Raw genomic sequence first — 20,539 nt, 5'->3', positions numbered from 1 at the left:
TTGAAGATATGACGTTGGAAACAGAAACCATAGAATTCTTATAGTGAATGGTATAACATTTGACAGATTTAGCAATTGAGTTTTAAAACGATTGGATGCTGGAATAGAAACAAAACGAAATAAGGAACCTATTACAATATAACTCATCGTTACAAAAGTAAGAAAATAATTAACCAAAATAGACTTCCGTGAACCTCAAGCAAACTACATCAACGCGCTCTTCTTGTAATAAATAAGAAAGGAAAATGTTCCCGCTATTTCCAGACCTCGGTAAGATCGAGGGCTTAACACTATTTCCGAGATGTTTCAAGAAAAACGCGCCAAGAGCGAGAGTTTGGTTAGAGGTCTCGTGATTTGATTACTTATTCCGTTACAAGAAAAACGCAGATCGCGTGCAAAATCCTCTTTTCATGAACGTAATACTTGCATGTACGCGATACAGTAAAGTGATACAACACAAGCATAAATAAATAATTAATACTTTTCACGCGGTGACAACGAGCTTGAATGAGATTTTATTTCGTATCAACAGAATGCAGTTCTCTACGAATGATCATGACAATGATGTACACAGTATCTACCACTGCTCCAAACAATTCAGGGGAGCGGGGTAGTACGTAAGTTGCCTTGATTCTAATCTGAACGCATTGTACCTCAATGACTCCCATGTCTCTCATGCTAATGGGGTCACCTGGCGCACCTTCAGAGGCCTTTTCTACTCACTAAAACGCACCGAAATGAAAGTGAAAACGAAAGCATAAGATAATGTCTATTCCCGAATAATGCGCCGATCAAATGGAGGCCTCAACATCCTTCCCGGGCAACCTATAGGTATTTGATTGTCATTCGTTCTGGGGGGCGGGGAACTTGAACCTTGCAGCCTATGTGAGGTGGGCAATTTGAACTGGAACTGTCAAGTCTCAAAAAAATTGATCAACAAATCCGTCCCTTGTGTGGGGCAAATGAATACAGGGGAGGGATTTTGAACGAACCAGTCTTCAAAATCTCAAATGCTCACGGGTAGCCCGAGAGGGATGTTAAAGTTTCGAATTGATCGACACTTGTCAAAAAGTTAACGATTTGACCTAAAACCCGCACTAAACTAAGCTCAGAATGTTACTACGAATATTTGATAACATCACTAAATTGAACTTTGTTGGTAGCTTCACTTTCATTTCTAACCTTGAATTAGTCTTAAGGAATAGCCTATGGTAGACGTCATAATTTCAATTTAAAAAAAAAAGTCTGTTACATCCATTTTTTGTTTCTTATCAAAGTTTACAAAGCCTGGAACCTTCCTTAAAATGTATTACAAAGTGCCTATTTCACTAGTATAGACCCCACAATCATCCATTGCGATTTAGTATGAGGCACATGCTCCCCTTAATGAATGCAAGAACTTGAGGATATACATACATGTGCTGCTAAAATCATATACAGGCTGTCTTGGGACATTCGAGTCCTGGATTTCTTAGCCCAGACCAAATGGGAGTCATACTAACATATGTACGAAAACAAACTGCATGTAATTTCATGTTCTTTAATTGAATAACAGCAGTAACTCTCATTATAATCTACACCAAGATTACATTTATGATTGATAACTATTTACAAACATTTTGATTTACACTTAAACATTTTGATTACTATAGCATAGTTGTATTATGTACACGTAAGTCCACATCAGCTCTGTTGCTTTTAACCTTTTAACCTGCTTTAAATAAATGACTGATTTACGCTGACTGATTTCATTGCTCGACCAAATCATTAAAGTGATTGTTGTTAACGACACATCCTTCAGAAGAACTCTTGACATACGTGGGGTTGTGTATAGTTGGATAGGGGCGGTCAGCGCCGTCAGCTTTCACAACCCTCCCCCCCTCCCTCTCCCTTCCCTCACGATTGAGCATGGGCATTGAACTTTGATGATAATCGGTCGGGGTTGAACACGTCGGTAACTTTTTCTGAGTAACGAAGTCACCAACGACAACAAAGAAAAGTCAAAAGACTATTATGAATCTCCTTGTCTTGATGAAGCCTCTGTGTTCCCTTCTCTATCAGAGGAGCCTTCCTAGTCTGTGTTACTTTGCTCTGTTATTTTAGTTTTTTTTTTTTTTTCTTTTTTTTTTATATTTTTCTTCTTGGGATACTCTTATTTTGAAGTTTACTTCAAACTGCAATTAAGCAATAAACCAAACTTTCTATCGGTTCACCGGCTCATGAACCACGCGGGATGTCGGGAGAACACGAAAAAAGATTGTAAACCACGAGTCGTAGCAATGTGGTTTAAAAACTTTCCGAATAATCTATTCAAACATAATTTTCATTGTTTTCCGCAAAAGCACCAACAATCAGCGACAAAACTGTTGATACGTTTACCTTTTCAACCCCCTATTATTTAAGTTTTATCTCTTTTTTACCCTTAAGTTACCCTTGGCGCCCCCATCCCTCAGAACAATGTAATGTGATTCCATAAGCTTTTAGAGCCACAGTCAACACTAAATGAGGGAGAGGGGGAGAGGGGAAAGGGGAAGGGGGAAGGGGGAAGGGGTGTTGTCAATGATTTAGAGTGTAGCACTAGCATTTGTGAGTTATCTGCGGATAAATGGAACCTGTCAAAGATGGTGAGTCAATTGATCTTGACGTTGATTGTAGGCTTAACGAAGGGAAATTACGATGATAAGAGCATGAAATCTATCCTTCCAAAACTGATAGTATGAGAAGGAGGAAGAGGGCCTGACTTGGAGGGTCTAATGAAGTAAGGGTGGGGACAGAGATGAGGAATCTGTTGTGGGAGATCTGAGATGGCTAAAGCATTCCAAACCCCATTTTTTATTTATCTGCTCGAGCCTTGGCTCAGTTACGATTTTCTTCCAAGAAAACTTAAAAGTTAACGGATGGTACATGTTAAATTATTCCGATGATACCAAACAGAGAGGACACTGCAGCACACGGTTGGCACATCTCTGTGATTTTGAGTTGAAATGGCACCATATTTGCACTTACCACATTCGACAGACTCGGCAAAAAGCAGGTCAACTTTCGCGCTTTACTATGTGTAGGAAGCTAAAGAAAACTTGAGATGCGCTGAACTGTAAACTCTTTTTATTACATGAACAACGATTCACTTAAATCAAATGCATAAATCCGCTGAATAAAGCAAAATAACAACCGAATCACGTACGCTCAGTATTCCTACGCATTCTACGCATTCTTCTTAAAACAAACTGCTGGATCGCTAAAACAATCGGACATCGTTCTAAGAGAAGCAAAAAGGCTACCGCAGGCAGACTATACGTTTAGCAGTTCGGGATCCATGATAAATTAGATTAAGGGTTGACCCCAGGTAACTATTTTCAGTACAACCGGAAAATTTTACCACAACGGAAACCTAATCTGATCCCAAACGAAGCCAATGATCCTTTGGGAAACCTTGGGCAGGAGCTCAGTGTAATCCCAGCTATTGACTCCTTTTGGATTTTCCCTTTGCCTTGATTAGCTGATGGATTACTTTGGTTTTGATTTTCGACACAATCGAAATGCACTCTTCCTCGAGTGTCAAAGTTGTCTCTGACTTGAGACAGAACTGGGACAGTACTGGGTTTTCAAGTATTTTAGCAAACACTAAGCCAATAGAAAGTCAAATAGGGAGACAGTAAAAAAAAAAGGGCAAAGCTGTTCCAAAGAATTTGTTCAATACATTTCAAGAGTAAATTAACTTAAGGAAATGAGGAGCAATATGAATATATATTTAAAACGTACATTTACAACTTTCTACAATACGACGTCGCTTATCAAAACTAATTAAGCGTATAAAAGCTCAAAATTGTTAGCATGAGCTTTAAAATAGTGTTTTGTGTTTCTTTTTATTCCTATCTTTCGGACGATTTCCATTTTTTTTATCCCCTTTTTTCCCTATGGAGGGTCTACTGATATGTGCTTTCTTTTTTCGTCTAAAAACGTACATTTTCTTTTTTTTCCTTATGTCACAGCACGTTTTCGGACAGGCTTCTGAGCATTCTGAGAAACAAGCGGGCTGACACTGCAGAAGAGGACTAGATAACAATTCAGATAAATGATGCACCATTTTTGCTTTGTAGTCTGCGTCAATATTCTTTAGAGATCTCCCAAGTGGTGGAACTGTTTCTTCGGGTGATTTCACCAAGAACGGAGATACGCCTTGACGTTGACAACAATAAATGGGGCATGTAGGAGCACACGATGACAAACAAATAGCTGGGCATTGTTTCGTCATATGAGGGGGTATTGAAAGGTAAGACCCTTGAAAAGCTGTCCCGTTACCGATTGGAGTCTGTGACGATGGTTGAGGTAGGTAAAGTGGATGATCTGTTGCTCCTAAACAACACTTTAAGGGGCAGGAGCTGTCACAGTGATAAGAGCATTGCGATGGGCACGCATCCGATGACGACCATGGCAATTTTATCGGAAGGTATGGAGCCTCGCAACAATTTTTGGGACAGCTTGGAAGGCAATTATCAATACAAGTACTCGGACAGCTATTCAACGGTGAAATCAATATCTTGCAGCAAAATTTTGGACACTGTGGTAAACAGCTGGTACTGCAAGTGGAAGGGCATATTTGAGGAGCTGAAGTCGGCTGTTGTGTTGAAGGTTGTGGCAGTGAACAACAAAATGAAGGGCAAGATCTATCACATGTGTCCTGACATTGATCGGGGCAAAGTGAAAGTGGAAATAATTTGATTACGCAGCAGTGCTTCGGACAAGTTGGAAGACAAGTTGTTTTGCAAATCGAGTGACAAGCAAGTTGTGCAGGCGCAACCGTCGGTAAATATTGTGGTGCACAGCAGTTACTGGGACATGATGGCGCACAGCTGGTCTGACATTGACTTGGACATGTTTTAGGCGAGACAACTTTGCAACAATGAACAGGACATGACTGATGACAGTTTATGTGACATTTAGGTGGACAAACGAGATGATCAGACGATAAAAGAGGATTGAGAGTTTGAGGGCAGCAATGGTCAGGGCAAGCTGGTCCACAAATTAGATTGCAATGATCTGGACATGCTGGGTGCTCTTTAGAGGTCCTACAGCATTTGCTTGGACACGTTTTCAGACACGTTAAATCTTTTCCACATCCTGCAGGACAGCTCGCTGGTTCCGGCTTTTGTAATTTGGCTTTGGAAACAGGAAGAATATACGAAAACGTCAGAAGTCCTTTCGTGAAATCATCTACGGTACATGCACGGAGGCTGCAAATGGAGGTTTAGGTCTTAGAATCTATATTAAAGGCAAGAAAAAGGTTCTCGATGTCAAAATCCAGTAAGCTGATCCATTCTCGCGCAATAAATCGAACAAAAGGTGAAAGGTTTCTCGTATGATAATTAAGGATGATTCAACATGCACACGTGTCTGTTTTGCCGACTAAGAATATATTCTTGTAAAATTATATTACTTCTTGAAAATCATTATTTTCAAAAATTAATTACGTAGATATAAAGTTTGCGTTTTGCTGGCGTGCTCTCTAGTATCGTAAAAATGTCCCAATACTTTTTTTTCAAGATTGTGGGCCGGTTGAATGTCCGCTACTTACCAACACAATGGTGGCCGTCAAAAACAAACCCAGGTATGCAAATGCAGATTCCACGGTGACATTGAGAGTGAGGTGGGCAGCCTTGGCAGTCATCCTCTAAATTGTTATTCAGAAAAACTCGATTAGGAAGCAGTCTTAGAGTAGCGATTTCAAACTTCAACTGCCTGACTGAACAAACATCATTAAAATGTACGCTTAAGACATGAAGAGAGATTGTACTGCGTCATGATACCTAGAGCGTTTTTATTTCGATTGTGTAAAAACCAAGATTGAAGTAATCTCAACAGCCAATCTGAAGGAAAGAAAATACCCTTCAAAGCTGATGATAACTCGAAGTAAAGACAAGCAAACCGTCTAAAGCAAGGTAAAACGCGGCGGCTAAGACGTAATTTGGGATTTACGTCTGATTAGTCAAGAGAGTGGCGCGAGTTTTCTGGAACAATCGCTGAGCGAAATAAAGCAAAACCAAACCAACCTCGTATTACAGTTGACCTTTAATTGAAAATTGGTCTAAAATTCAAGATTTTCTCAAGAGCAAGTTCAATAATCATTTCATACTTCTTTTTTTCTTTTTATTCATTTACTTTTTTTTTTAGTCTTTGGCACTCTTGATATTATATTTGCTTGTTCGAAAGATGTCGACTTACCGTGGCACTGCTGGCCGTTACCAATAAATCCAATCTTGCAAACGCATTCATTGTTTATGCAAGTTGCATTGGGGCTGCAATGATGGCAACGTTTAACTAGATTAATAAAGATAATTGAATGTGTTAGTAAAGTCTACCATTACTTAGAAAGTTTTGACTTTCTGCTTATTCTTTCCAGATACATATGTAGCTATCATCATCATGAAATTGAAAAATGCCAGCTGTATTTTTAGTCCAGAGGTTTACTGCTAGAATAGCACCCAAAATAGCAATCTTTCTGACGTTGCACCTCAGTATATGTACGAGAAAAAGTAAGCGTGTGCGATTTGAAAATTATCCTATGACGAAATATTTGAGAGTATTATCTAACGATAAGAAAATAAAACTTTTTGTGGGATTTTCTGGAAGCTAATGTCTGCTTCTGTATTTGAGTTCTACATATATGCATATATTTGGACACGTAAAGGGTTTGAAGGTCAAGTCCATACTGGAGTAAAGGGGCCTAATACGCTGGCGCTCATCCAGGTCTTAATTGCATGGAGCGACCAGGAGCTTTACTACTTCCCCCCCCCCCCCCCCAACCTAGCTAGTTAGGATGCAAGTTCGTCACAAGCTTACTTCTAACCATTTCATCAGGCCACCCTGATAATTCTCCAACACTGCATTACGAGAGTAAATTGTTTTGCCCAACAACACAAAACATTGACTAGGCCAGGTTTCAAACCCAGATCTCTCGATTTGTCGTCCAGCGCACGGACCGTTAGGCTATTTTGTCTTCCATATTTGGACACGTTAATATAAGCAAGTTTCAAAAGTCGTGTTCCTTTTATTTTAACACTTTCAGAAACAAGCGTACAGTGATGCTTACCCTTTTTGCATTCAAAGCCATCACCTTTGAACCCTACTCTGCATTTGCAAGCTCCCTGAACACATATGGCGTGTATATCACATTGTTCACAGTCATCCACTATTAAGACAAAGGTGAATGGATAGAAAGCTAGGTAGGATGTAAGTTGTGTAAAAAAATATCTCTGTTGCTGTTTTCTCGACGATAAAAATGTCATCTACATGCAGTCAACATTGGGTTAAAATGGTTCATTGTTCAAAGATGCAAGGCAAATGATCAGGGGAGGGAGAGAGCTCTGTTCAGCCTTAATAGCCAATATCAGCCTCTTCTCATCTTTGGTTCTTTTAACTATTTTATTTGTTTCAGTTTCGAATAACTTATTCGTAGAAGAGAAAGCTAACGGGTTAAAAAGGAGAGGATATTAGTTCCCATAAATCACAGCACCCCTTCGAAATATGATCTGGAGCATTTTTTTTAAAGGCTCTATGCGATATTACCGCACCATGCTCTGTCAAGATAAGTGATAACATTCATACACTACATAATCCAGTAGAACATGATTTCAAATGTCCACTGCTTGAATTTAAAATGTCATAAAAGTATTCCCGAATTGCTTGCATACCTTCACAATTAACCCCTCTATAGGAGCCGATGCATTTACAAGTGTATCCACTTTTGCGGTCAGTGCATTTTCCTCCATGCAAGCAGGGATTGGGATGGCAATATGACTTTGCTGAGGAGAGGATTTACTATTGCAAGTCAGTCAAACATACAATGGAACTTACAAATATTTTTACACATGTTGAAATTATGAGGTCTGAAAAGACATATACCGGTAATATAGATATGTATACTCAAGGATACATATAAACTTGACTTTTAAACATGACGATAAATGAAGGGCTACCAGACTCGTAAAAAGTAAGTATGGTCTTTAAATATAGCGACATACACTTTTGAATTTCATTTTATATACTTCGCCCCTCTGAGACTGCAGCTAATGAAGAGACTATGCCATCTATAGTGAGAGGGTGTTAAGAAAACGCACATAAACAAACCTGCCACCTCACACGTTGGCCCTTCAAATCCCGTGGAACACAAACATTGAAATTTGTTCCCTTTTGGAACACAGCTCCCTCCGTTTTTACAAGGCTCGCCTGCGCAGGGGTCCGGTATTTTGTGCGAAGGCGGAGCTGCTCCTGTAAACAAAACACTGGTCTTGAAGAAAATGATAAGTTTAGACGATCATGTGGGTTAATTTTAAGGCGTTCCCAGCTAACCTGCAGATAGACCAACTTTAGAATGTCCTCATAGAAAACCAGCAATTCCTAATGTTCACTTTTGAATAAAATTGTGATAGTCTGATTACGCCTTTTATCCAGTGTAGGGATTGTGGGTTAGATATGTATAAATGAAAGTAACAGTAACATAAAAGAGCAAAAAAATGAAAGCAAAGAAGGGAATGATGATGCAGTAGAAATTTCGATGCTTTAAGAAAATTAAAATGGAGGAGCTTCATGATAGTTTTCTTTTGTTATTTGCAGATTATATCCTTCGTCGTGTAAGGGTTTTTTTAAATCGCAGGACTCTATTATCCTTTGAGCTGTCATTCTTTTTCCGAAATATGTGCTTCATGAATAAACATTCGCTTTGCTGAAGTTTCTTTCTCACCGGAGGATAGCTCACAGTTTTCTCCATCGTAGTCAGACGTGCAGACACATCTGTGACCGTTTGCCTCTTCGAAACAAGATCCACCATGTTGGCAGGGATTTGGAACACAGAATCTTGGATTTGAAGCTAAAACGAAACCAAAATGCGTCAAAAAAAGAACTGAAAACTTTTATGCTTCGATGCTGTGGTTAGATCTAGTTTTTTCAGTTCGAAAATATCAATTATTAAGTTAACAATTCCCTCTCTTTCTCTGGGTTTTCTAAATGTGGGCTCTTTTTGAAAGAATGATCCCGCTATTGGCAATTACGGGTCTTCAAACATAACAGATCTTTATAAGTTTTCTCTGTACTCGTTTAATAACTGAACCTCTGTACACAAATATTTACTTGGTAACATTTGCTACATTGTCAGGTCATGTATACGCAATGTATCGTACATTTTTTATTTGCTATGATAAATAACTCGAGAAAGCACCAGGAATCAACACTTCCACATACCTCCGACACGGAAGCATTCTCCCAGAGTCCCTGCCCCGTAATAACTCCCATCACAAACACACTTCCCATTTTCACAATGGGCATGGACATCGCATCTTGCACATTTATCCTCTGAAACATAAAAGCTATGGCTCGGTTACAAGGTAGCGATTGACCCTGATGGAAAGTCATGATTAATTATCGATCAGGCTCTACTTGTTCAATGGATGGATAACACTATCCACTGGCTAAATCTGTGTCAGGCAGACAGCGCAAGAAGTTTTGTTAAAAACTTATCAGTTGGACAGTAATTTATATCTTGGATCGCGCTATCTACCCTTCAAACAATGCAACCGTGGCCAGAAGTAAGCTGTAATACAAGGGACAAATTTTCTAACATGAACGTAATTAAAAGCAACGTTTGTTCAATTCTATACGCATGAGAAAAAATGGCTAGACAAAACTTTTAAATCAATTTTTGATTACTTTGAAATGCTCTAGGTTTCTTCAAGGCTACAACTTAGGTACCAATACCCCTCCAGGATTTTTCGCCAAGCAAAAGTCATAATAACTTTCTTATCAATTAAGTGAGTCAGTTGTTCAAATGTGACCATAAAACATGCATTACTGAAGACAAAACTGAGAATGAAGTGTCGTAGATAAATGATAATGTAAATAGAAACTGAGATGGAACCATACTCGAGAAAATGAGAGGATTCTTGCCATAACATGCACATACCTGCACAAGTGAAGCCTTCAAACCGTTCGGTACACTGACAAACATAGGACTTGGCCTTCAAGTGGCAGGTACCCCCATTTTTACAAGGATTTGGCTCGCAGGCACTGGCTTCTAAGGTTAGTGAGAAACAAATTATTTGATTAGTTTTATCCCTTACAATAAACTTTAATTACAAGTAACACAGGCTAAAACCTTTTTGGAACACCAAAAAAAAATATATATATATATGTATATATATATATAAAGGAAAAAATTGGAATGAACTGACTAGTACAAATTAGCCAATCAGTTACCTTTTAACTAGTTGAGTTGGATAATCATACCCAAGAAGTAAAAACTGTCCAATCATCAAGCTGTAATGTGGAAGCTAACCAAAAAAAAAAACTTGTGAAGTGCACAGTTTAACTCCATGAGTTTGAAATGTAACTGAGGCAGTCTGAATTTCTACTTTAGAAGTTCGCAGACAGCCAACGAGTACTAGGTACCTTTCGCAGTCAGCAACGCGGAAGAAGATGCCGATTTAATATGAATTTATATTTTTAACTAGAATTTTGCGAATGGCTGTACGTGGTCACGGTTTCTCGCAGTGCCACACTTCCACTTAAGCATAATGTGTGTGAGCCGCGTTAGGTTCCAAATGGAAACTTAGATAATGTGTCGTTGAGGTTTCTACGGTGCCCAGTAAGGGACACGAGATGAAAAACACTTTTTGTAATAAAAAGCACTTTTTGTAACAAGCAGTGCTACTTATTTATCTAGCACTGCTACTTATTTATCTGGCACTGCTACTTATTAAGTAGCAGTGCCAGATAAATAAGTAGCAGTGCTAGATAAATAAGTAGCAGTGCCAGAGAAATAAGTAGCAGTGCCAGATAAATAAGTGGCAGGGCCAGATAAATAAGTACCACTGCTTGTTACAAAAAGAGTTTTTCATTACAAAAAGTGTTTTTCATTACAAAAAGTGTTTTTCATTACAAAAATTTTTTTTCATTACAAAAAGTGTTTTTCATTACAAAAAGTGTTTTTCATCTAATATCCCTTACTGGGCACCGTAGGTTTTCGTTCGTAGACCACGCAAAAAGCGATCTCACCTTCACAGTTCTCGCCATTGTACCCCTCTCTGCACCTGCATATATAGCCGCCTGAAACTCCCCCCTCAATGCATGTCCCACCATTCTTACAGGGATTTCCTAGGCAAGGGCTGACGTCTTGAAAGAATAGAATTAGCTCAATGTTGATAGTTTAAAGTAAATCTCAAATGTTCAGGCTCTATTGCTGTGCATGTTTCATGTAAATATAAACATCAATTTACTTGACATTATTTTATGTGCCTTGTGTAAGTTACGCCGCCCAGGATATTCTGTGTTTCACGGTTCTGTTTAAACCCCGAGTGTTTTTGTATTTATTTTTCCCGTCTTATTTGTTAGTATATTTCCTAAAGGCCTTTTCTCGGCTTGTCAGGAACTTAGTTCTTCTTCTTCTGCGTACAAAAGAATCAATAGTAAATTAAATGCTGAGTAAAAGCGTTTTTAAATGAAGCAGGCCCTTGCCTCTTCAATTTATTCGTTTCACTTTCTTTCATCCCCTTTCCGCGCCAGCCTTTACCCGTTTTCTTCGGATTGAGGGTGATTTTGTAAGTTGTAACAAATCAAATCACTCAATATGCATGTGTAATGATCAACGACCAATCATATTCATCTAAAAAAAGCCTCACGTTTACATAGTGGCCCCTTGTAATGCTCAGTGCAATCACATGTAAATCCTTTTACTGTTTCGCGACAAGAGCCACCATTATAACAAGGATTAGGATGACAAACATTACTCAGGGGCGAGCCTGTAAGGAAAAAAGAAGGCAAAAACTGAAAAACCTATCTCTATCTCGCAAACTGCACTGTGGCCGTAGGTAGTCTAGTATGGTCACTAAAAAAATCAATAGTAGCAAACATCAATAACAAAATAAAATTAAAAATAAATAACATAGTCGCAATCCGCTGCATAGGGTATATAATATTTAGAAAAATAGAATTGCCACTAACTGTCCCGTGGACTCTAAGGAAACGATCGTATTGGTAGATAAGTATGGCATAATTTTAACTCGAGTTCCAGTGCGAATCTTTTTATTTTAAAGCGATTTTGAATTCTTGAGTATTGCACTTGGCCCCAACTTGAAAGTGAGAGGCTTGGAGCTCGGCAATAGCCTATTGATTAGATTTTCCATTTTTTGTCCCGTGGTATGGCATTTCACAAGCTATGAGGTTTATGATTAGCCCCAAAACTCACTCAATCACTCACTCACTCATTCACATACTCACTCACTCACTCACTCACTCACTCACTCGCATACTCACTCACTCACTTACTCTCTCACCCACCCACTCCATTCTGATCTGTAAGACAAAGAGTTCATGCTTTAACCGTGAATGAACTGCGTTATTTAGCAATAGTGATTGTCATTATGAAGAAGTTAACCGTATCTCCCCTTATGTATTGCCATAAAAAACGTTGGTTGACAAATTGGGTGATTGTTATTTTCGGATCGTGTGGATGATCGTAGTATGAAAAGAACTGTTTTCGGTAGCAGTGACTGCCATTGTACAACCTGAGCGAAGAATAACAACAGAGTCAGGTAGTTCCTCTTAGGTTTTCGAAGCGAAAGTCAGTAGTTCCCACTAACAACAGTCTTTTACAGGACTGCTTTCACCTGAATCATCACACCACAGGAGCGACTAGTTCTACTCGGTTCAAACCATTTAGTGTACTATTCAATCATATTTACCTGTATTCACGTAAATACCAGAAGGTAGCGCGGTGGGTGTGTGACCACTGATCTCCGTCACTTTTAACACTGCAAAACACAGCTTTCTGTTGCAATGCTGCGCGCTTACCATAAAATCATTTTATAGAAATGCATGAAAGCGATCTTCGCAGTAATGAGCACTGCTTATGTAGTAGGGAAAATAAGGCCTGACAAAAAAAAAAAAAATTCAGGCCCGCACGGGATTTGAGCCCATGACCTCTGGGATACCGGTGCAGTGCTCTACCAACTAACAGGTAACAAGCCAGCTGGGGGCTGGCCATTATGTTTTTCCGTACGTTCGTACGGGTCTGGATTTTTTTGAAGTCCTTACTTTCACTACAACATAAGTAGTATTCATCACTGCGAGGATCGGGTTCATTCATTTCTTAAAACTGCAGTGCACATATATGATTTTCATATATTCAAATTCACTGATTTATTTTAAAGAAGTTCTTTATTAGATCATCTCGAGAGTGGTTATTCCCCTGTCTCTCTTTAATTTAAGCAAGCGAACACATTTTCCGGGCTCTATTTTGTGATAAAGCCACGCGGGATGTTTGGAGGACACGTGGAAAGCCTGTAAAATCACAAGCCGAAGGCAAATGATTTATATGTCTTCCAAGTTTCTCCCAACAGCCAAAGTGGCTTTATCGCGTTATAGAGCCCAGAAAAAATGCGTTCTATTGCTTTTATGACTTAACTATTTGCATGCGGGCTCTTAAACCTGATAATTAAAGCATCCGCTTGGAAACTGAATTGACCAATCAGACGATGCGTACTACGTCCATTATGTTGTACGTTATGTTAACGGAGTTTGTTTGCTGGTCTCTTTGCCGACTTCTTTGCTATCTTCTTCCTTGAACTTACTTCTTGTTTTTCTAATTTTTTTTTTTTTTGTTCTCAACTCTCTTTGCTCTCTTGCTTCCCCTTTATCGAATTTCGGGTTACGTGTTTGGATACACCCAAAGATTGACAAACTGTATAAACCGTCCACCCTATTCCCTGCCATTTTATCACACAGCTTCACTATTTCATATTTCCATGGAAAACTATTTACCCATCGGAGCCGGGTTGTTCAAAGCTGGGTAAAGATAAGCCAGGGTTAGTGTAAAATGTGATTTCAGATTTGACATCTTTAAAGAAACTACAGTTTAATTCCATTTGATAATGTCTACAATTTGATGATTGAATGCTCTAAAGAGAATCGGGAAAATTATCCCAAAATGGCTTTTGAACACAGAAGTAAGGAAACCTTGATTAAAATTTAATCCTGGTTTAGCCCTAATCGGCCTTCGAAACAACTGGGTCCAGGTGAGGAACTTTAAATTATAGCGTAGTAGAGAGCCGGCGATAACATTAAACCCCATCGAGTCTTGAGTATCATTTAGATCATTGTCCTTTTCGGAGATTCCCTTACAATCTCGAATTAGCAATTATATGCCGCTACTTATGTTCCTTTGGACAACTATTGCGGTGTTTTGATGCTCCCACCAAAACATTCGAGCGACGCGCGAGCTAAAGGTGGTATTACTCCCTTCAGACTAGATACTCTGCCTTGAATTAGAAGATCTTTAAAGTGCTGCTGCCTATGTAAAAGTATCCATACTGGAGGGGGGATACATTATCTAAACTTAATCCTTTTGCACTACTTTCAAACTTCAGACAACAAATTTTATAAATACCTTCACATACATTGCCGTTTCCGTCGTATCCCTCCTCGCAAACACATTTCCCATCGAGACATCTGGCGTGCGCATGACAGTCGGTGCACAACATAGGAACGGCCGTCATTTTGACTGAGCCTAAAGGATTGAAATAAAGAGACAAAATTTAATTAGATATTAAATATGCCAATGAAACAATAATTAGCAAACATTAGCATACAATCGCCTGAGCTATTGTTGTGTCATGTTTGAGAATAAAAAAAGAGAGAGAGAGAGAGAGAGAGTGAGAGAGAGAGAGAGAAATAGAAAAAAATTGCATCATTCATGAAGGGAAATTTTATATATTATGTAGCCGGAACAAACCTTCACATGTGTCTCCTGTAAATCCACTTCTACAAATGCATTTATATGTGTTTTCCATAGGAACACATTTTCCTCCATTCACACAAGGATTACTGAAGCAGGAACTTTGTAATTCTGTAGGAACTATGATTGAAATTTGGCATGAGTTTCGACTTGGTTAGCAGCAAAGAGATATATGACTTAGTGCTCAATACTGTTGGGGTGCGTCCGTTGATCCATCGAAAGCTGGAATCTTTCTGTTTCGTACTGAAACAGTCAGGACGGTAACACCGAGAAAAATGTCAGTTAAAATTGAATTTGAGACTTTCCTGATAATTTTGCTAATAGCCAAAAGCATTCGAGGTCTCTAACACCGCCATATTTCGGCTTTACTGCATAACATATGTGGGCAAAATTGAGTTCTAAATACTCCCGGAGGAGTTCCCGCTCACAGAGTGCGCAGTGATTTCAGAGAACGACCAGGAAATTAACATATTCAGTCCTAAAACGCACGTTTCCAGCTATTTTCTTGCGTGTTTAATCCTTTATTTCGCCATGTTGTTGCCATCGCTGTCGTGGTTTGCTCAAGTCAACTGAGGATTTTAGTAACAAAGGATCGTTTCATCAGCTCCGAGATCGCGAAATCATTAAATACCATGGCAAAAAATAAATGAATAAGCAAATGAATTAACCACCATTAGATCGTTTGTGAAGTGGTTCGCGATTCCATAGTACAATGATGCATAAAAACGATTCTTCTACAATCTATTACGTGATGCGCTCACTATACTCATATCGTAAGTGACTCCTTCATAGAATACCTTCGCAGTGCTTTCCCTGATACATGCTGGAGCAAATACAGTGATAGCCTTCTTCCTCATCCTCTTCACATGTTCCTTCATTCTGACATGGTTGAGATTCACATTTGGAAACTTTTTCTGTGACAAAAAAATGCAATCTAGTTTGTAGTTTACCTCAAACACTATTAATGTAGAGAGTAAAGTTACTCTATTGACAACTCCTACCATTACTGCTGCAATGATGAATTAGTTGGCCTGCCACCTTGTCCATAGCAGCGTACATATATCTATCTTTGTCTTATTTTTTTCTTTTGATGAAATTAAGCATTCAACATGGACTATTTGCGTGAAAGTTACCAATGCTAAGCGGAATTTCAGGCCATCCAAGCCGGCTGAGTGAATAAAATGTTCGAAGGAATAAACGGTAAAATGTTTTCTACTTAAAATACCTAAAAAATAGACAGTTTGCAGTGACGCCTCCAGATTTCCAAATGACCGTCAGTTTTCAAGAAAAACAAAAGATAACTCTTTCTGTAAAATAATGAAAATTTGAAACAGATCGAATCTTCCTCGTCTTACCATCACACGTGATTCCTCTGAACAGCGCAGGACATAAACACATGAACTGCCCAGCACCTGTGTTGTGGCAAGTTCCAGAATTTTGACATGGATTCGAGTAGCACATGTCCAAATCTGAAAACAATCAAAGAAACAAACAACAACAAAAAAGATTAATGGTCGGCACACACTACCATCAGTTTGTCAAACGTTTTTACATTGAAATAAAACAGAACAGCAGACTTGTATTCACAAAAAAGCTAGATGAACGAAGTATTCTATGTAGCCAGCAGTCAAATGAGAAGTAATTCCAGTAGCACTTAAGCGAGTCTGAGAAAACTGCTGACTAAGCACTTTCAAGAGTTTTGTGAGATTAATTGAAAGATAAAGCGTACATTAAAAATGGACAAGCCGTCGTTATCGGTTGAAAATTAATTTTGAAAAGTAACACAATTACAAATAATTAAAGCGTGGAAACCCAAAGAAAGACCCTGTACCTTTTAATCTTTCAATTAATCTAGACCTCTGGTGCGTGTGTAGTTCCTAGCCCCAGTTATCTCCACGTTTGAACTAAATTACTGTTTTAACTCTGTATATATCCTCCTATTGGACATGGTTATACGAACTTGGGTAGACTTTTACTGACAAGAATACCATGCCTACTACGCGGAGAGTGAACCCCGTTGATAGTCAATCCTAGACATTTCTCCTTAGACCAGATGAATGTAAGCTACTAGGTGTCACCTACCTCCACAATCTGAGCCATGAAAGCCTGGCAAGCAGTGACACTCAAACCTCTTTTCTCCATTTAAGCACGTTCCGCCATTTTTACAAGGGTTTCCAATGGCACAATGGTCTGCAGCTGCGAAATTCATAACGAATCATCTCGTAACTATCTTGATTTAGGCAATTGTTCCAGAAAATTTACACAAAGTCTTTTAATTTCGTTTGGACAAAGAGATCTCTCGAGGCCATCTTAGGCCTGTTGAGAATGATAAATGGTTAACGATGACTCATAAGTGAGGTGATAAAAAATCTGCTAACATGGGACAAATTTCTGTTTACTGGCCGGTCACTGAATATCTTAAGATCAGATTTCACCTTATTCTTTGAAAATTGCCCCGTGACGCCGCTATCGATGGCTTATATCATGAACGTAGTTTACCTTCACAATTGCTGCCTTCAAATCCAGGGAGGCAAAGACACTTGTAGGAACCCCCGTTCTCCTCACACGTGCCACCATTCTTACATGGACTGGGAATGCACTTACTACTGACTGTGGAGATGAGGAGAAAATGTACTCCGTCTGTTATCGTAAGTGAAGTGTCCCAACCCATCCGCTCCCTCCAAAAAAAATTTACTTCAGTCGTACCAATTATGTGCCCGGTAACAGACATGGCTGTTTGTAATGAAACAAGCAATAATAAGGACACGGAAGAAGTGGCAAACCGACGCTTCCATCGACTGCATGGCGCATTCAGCGTATATGAAATCAATATTATGCCCTTCAACAACTTTCTTTCCTCATCGGTGCATGTGCAACTTCACCAACTTTTTGATATGGTTTATAAGTTTTTTGTACTGTTACTCACTATCACAGTTCGGTCCTTTGAATCCTTTGACACATGTGCAGTGGTAGCCGCTTGTCGTTGCATAACAGTTTCCTCCATTTTTACACGGATTTGGGAGGCAGTGGTTCACCTCTAAATGAAGCATTTGTAATGTTGATTAATGCGCGTGGTAAGCTTATAATATTCTGAGGTGTGGTCACTGTCGGTAACTTCAGGCGAGCCGCAATCAACTCGACTGACACTTTGTCAGTTATTTACTGTTGAATCGACTACCGTGAAGACAACAAATGCAAAAGACTTCCATAATAGCGTGAGGTGCTAATATTTCTGATGATAGTAATTCGATTTTATACTTTCATAGGACAGTTAATAAATAATTTTACTACTTTGATCTCTTTTAGTGATTCGCGCCTTTAAATAGATTTACTCAACCACAGCAAAGTTTCAATTTCTCCGAGTGTTTATTTGTATCAAAGATACAAACAGTTTAATCCATATCTAATATAAATCTATTAGCGCTATTACAATCTGATTAGTTACGCTTATTGCCGCCTACTCCTTGATCCGTGATAGACAGTGAGTAAAGTGAGTATGTTGCAAATGGAAGAAAAAGAAAAGAAAAACACGAGCCTGTCTTGATGCTGTTTTGACTACAAGTAGGTTTAAACCAAAAACACTTACCTTTTTCATTATCGCTTTCTGTAGGTGAAGAATGAGCTCAGAATATAATTGTTAAGCAGACCTATTCAAGCAATGAGTAGTAAGCGCCGTTATTGTAAGAGTTTGCACTTGCCTTCACAATCCTTTCCCATGAATCCCATCGGGCACGCGCACTCATAATGCTTTTCAAAAGCTGTACATACACCATCGTTCCTGCACGGATTAGGACTACACTTCGCTTTTGAAACACCTGGAATATATTGTAGAAGATTCTCATGTAACTTATCGCTGTATAGAAACACTTACTGACGAAATCAGCATTCATCGACAATGTTTACGCTACTATTCAAGATACGTTTTGAAGGATAAATATCAAGTCATACAGAACATTCTATAACAAAGGAGGTAATTTTCTAAAGGAAATTTTTTGCTTCGTCGGTGTGGGGTATCATAGATAGTTTGGTTTCATCAATTAAGCTGATAATTTAAGTTGCTCATCGTAAAGAGTACTAAAGCTAACGTTTTGAGCGGTTAGCCCTTCGTCAGAGAAAAAGATGAAAGGCTAATGCTCTAAACGTCAACACTTTGTTTTTAATCTGCAGTAGGCCAATTTACAATTATTCTCAGGATAAATGAGCCTATGACGGGAATCACTACATTCATGCACTTAAGGGGTAAAAAAGATTGGCATGTACAAACGATTGCCCACTTGTGAATTTTGATCTCTCAGCCATTTCTCTGTAGCTTGTTTCCTTTTAAAGCCTACCTTTATGGACGTGACGATTCACCTGTTGACGAATTTCTCCAGCCATCTGAAAGGGAAATTGCGGTTCAAAGAAACCTGGTGGTGGCTCAAAGTTCTGTGGAAGATTCGCAGGTATATCAGGCGGTCCGAAGTTAGCAGGGAACTCGTCTGGTGGTGGAACGATAGTGGTGGGGAAAGGAGGTACTGGACCACTCTCATGCATGGGAACTATGTCAGGAACTGGTGCAAAGTCGGGGGAATGTAGGAACGCGTGGTCTGGGGTTTCCTCTTGTAGGTGCACAGGTTCCATCTCGTGTAAATGGGAAACAGGCTGTGGTGGAAATGGTAACGGTGGAGGACCAATTCCCAAAGGACCTGGTGCGAGAGAAGCAGGAGGAGGTCCTTCTTCAAGATGGATGGCATCAGGGGGATGTATCGGAGGAGACACATCCGAAAACTCCGGGTTAAAAGGGGGAAGTCGCTGTATAAAAGGCCCTGTTGGCTCTGGAAGGGGCGGTCTACTGTTCAAAGCATCCAACAGTTGTTTTCGTTGAAGCTGAACTGGTAGAAATAATCTTTTAACAGCTCCTCTTTGCTTTTGAAGATTCCCGTTCAACTTCCGAAGGTTTTCCAACACTGTTTTGAAAGGTGTTGGACCCCATATGTGAATAGCCTTCAGAGGTTTTGCCTTTTTGAGTCGGTTTTTTATCACAGCAGAAGTTGCAACCACGCGCAATGGCTTCGCTGGTTGCGGTAATAACGATGCATGGGAAGCTTTCACAGTCGACGCGTTATCATTGTTTCCACGTTTGAATCGTTCCGACTCTTGCGCGTAAGCTTCCACAATATTTTCTTTTTCATATTTCAGCACTTTGTCGGTTAAAAGCTGGCTTTTTCGATAGGGATAAGTTAAATCCTTTCTACGCTTTGGATGAAAGCCTATCACGGAACGAGATGACTTTCCCACAGATCTCTTTCGAAGACGTTTACAAATTGAGTAGTTAGATGAAAGGAAGACAAACCATAGAATCGCAATATATAGAACTTGTTTCATTGCGAAGTTCTGACGCACTTTCTAAATATTTCCAAAAATCCCGCCATTTGTTTTAGTTTAAATTGCCTCTAACCGCTAAAATTCAAGCATCACTGTTAAAATTTCGATCCATTTTCACGGTCGAAGTGATTTCATCGATATGATGATATCACACAAGTATTACCAACAAAGTACTACCATATAACAACCCGCCACAAGTCAAGTGTCAAAGATGGGCGGTTTTCAGTGATGTCTGAATTCTAAATAATCCAGTGACCTGTGGATGAAGTCTAGAATCCATCCATCCTCCCCCTTTCTTTGGTTCATTAAACAATTCAGCAATAAATTAATCCTTGAGATTATTGGTATCTAGCAAGACAAATCAACCAGTATTTTTACTCAGATTTTCTCCAT

The 20,539-nt window shown here is 39.2% G+C and overlaps 1 protein-coding gene across 5 annotated transcripts; it reads right to left on the bottom strand.

The window, feature by feature from the left end:
* Positions 1-3,728: 3,728 nt before the first annotated feature.
* LOC111337873 (uncharacterized) lies at positions 3,729-20,439 on the bottom strand. Of its 5 annotated transcripts, none has more exons than XM_022944246.2 (21): positions 19,114-20,410; positions 18,481-18,597; positions 17,709-17,819; positions 17,282-17,392; positions 16,865-16,978; positions 16,138-16,251; positions 15,580-15,696; positions 14,780-14,902; positions 14,435-14,554; positions 12,732-12,800; positions 11,670-11,789; positions 11,047-11,163; positions 9,956-10,066; positions 9,238-9,348; positions 8,741-8,866; positions 8,128-8,268; positions 7,692-7,802; positions 7,091-7,189; positions 6,223-6,318; positions 5,576-5,671; positions 3,729-5,160 (listed from the first exon to the last, which is right to left on the bottom strand). In XM_022944246.2, exons 1-21 carry the CDS (start codon positions 20,144-20,146, stop codon positions 3,842-3,844), a joined length of 4,476 nt encoding a protein of 1,491 aa, XP_022799981.2. In that variant the 5' UTR covers positions 20,147-20,410; the 3' UTR covers positions 3,729-3,841. The 5 variants fall into 5 exon arrangements, with proteins under 5 accessions (XP_022799981.2, XP_088606015.1, XP_022799984.2 ...); XM_022944247.2 differs by having other exon boundaries at positions 5,081-5,234; positions 19,114-20,439; XM_022944248.2 differs by having other exon boundaries at positions 5,094-5,262; positions 19,114-20,439.
* Positions 20,440-20,539: the final 100 nt, after the last annotated feature.

Source organism: Stylophora pistillata, chromosome 2 (assembly GCF_964205215.1).
Source record: "Stylophora pistillata chromosome 2, jaStyPist1.2, whole genome shotgun sequence".
Taxonomy (NCBI): Eukaryota; Metazoa; Cnidaria; class Anthozoa; order Scleractinia; family Pocilloporidae; genus Stylophora; species Stylophora pistillata.
Note: the sequence above shows the minus strand (reverse complement) of the source record. Positions and strands in the feature narration are given on the sequence as shown.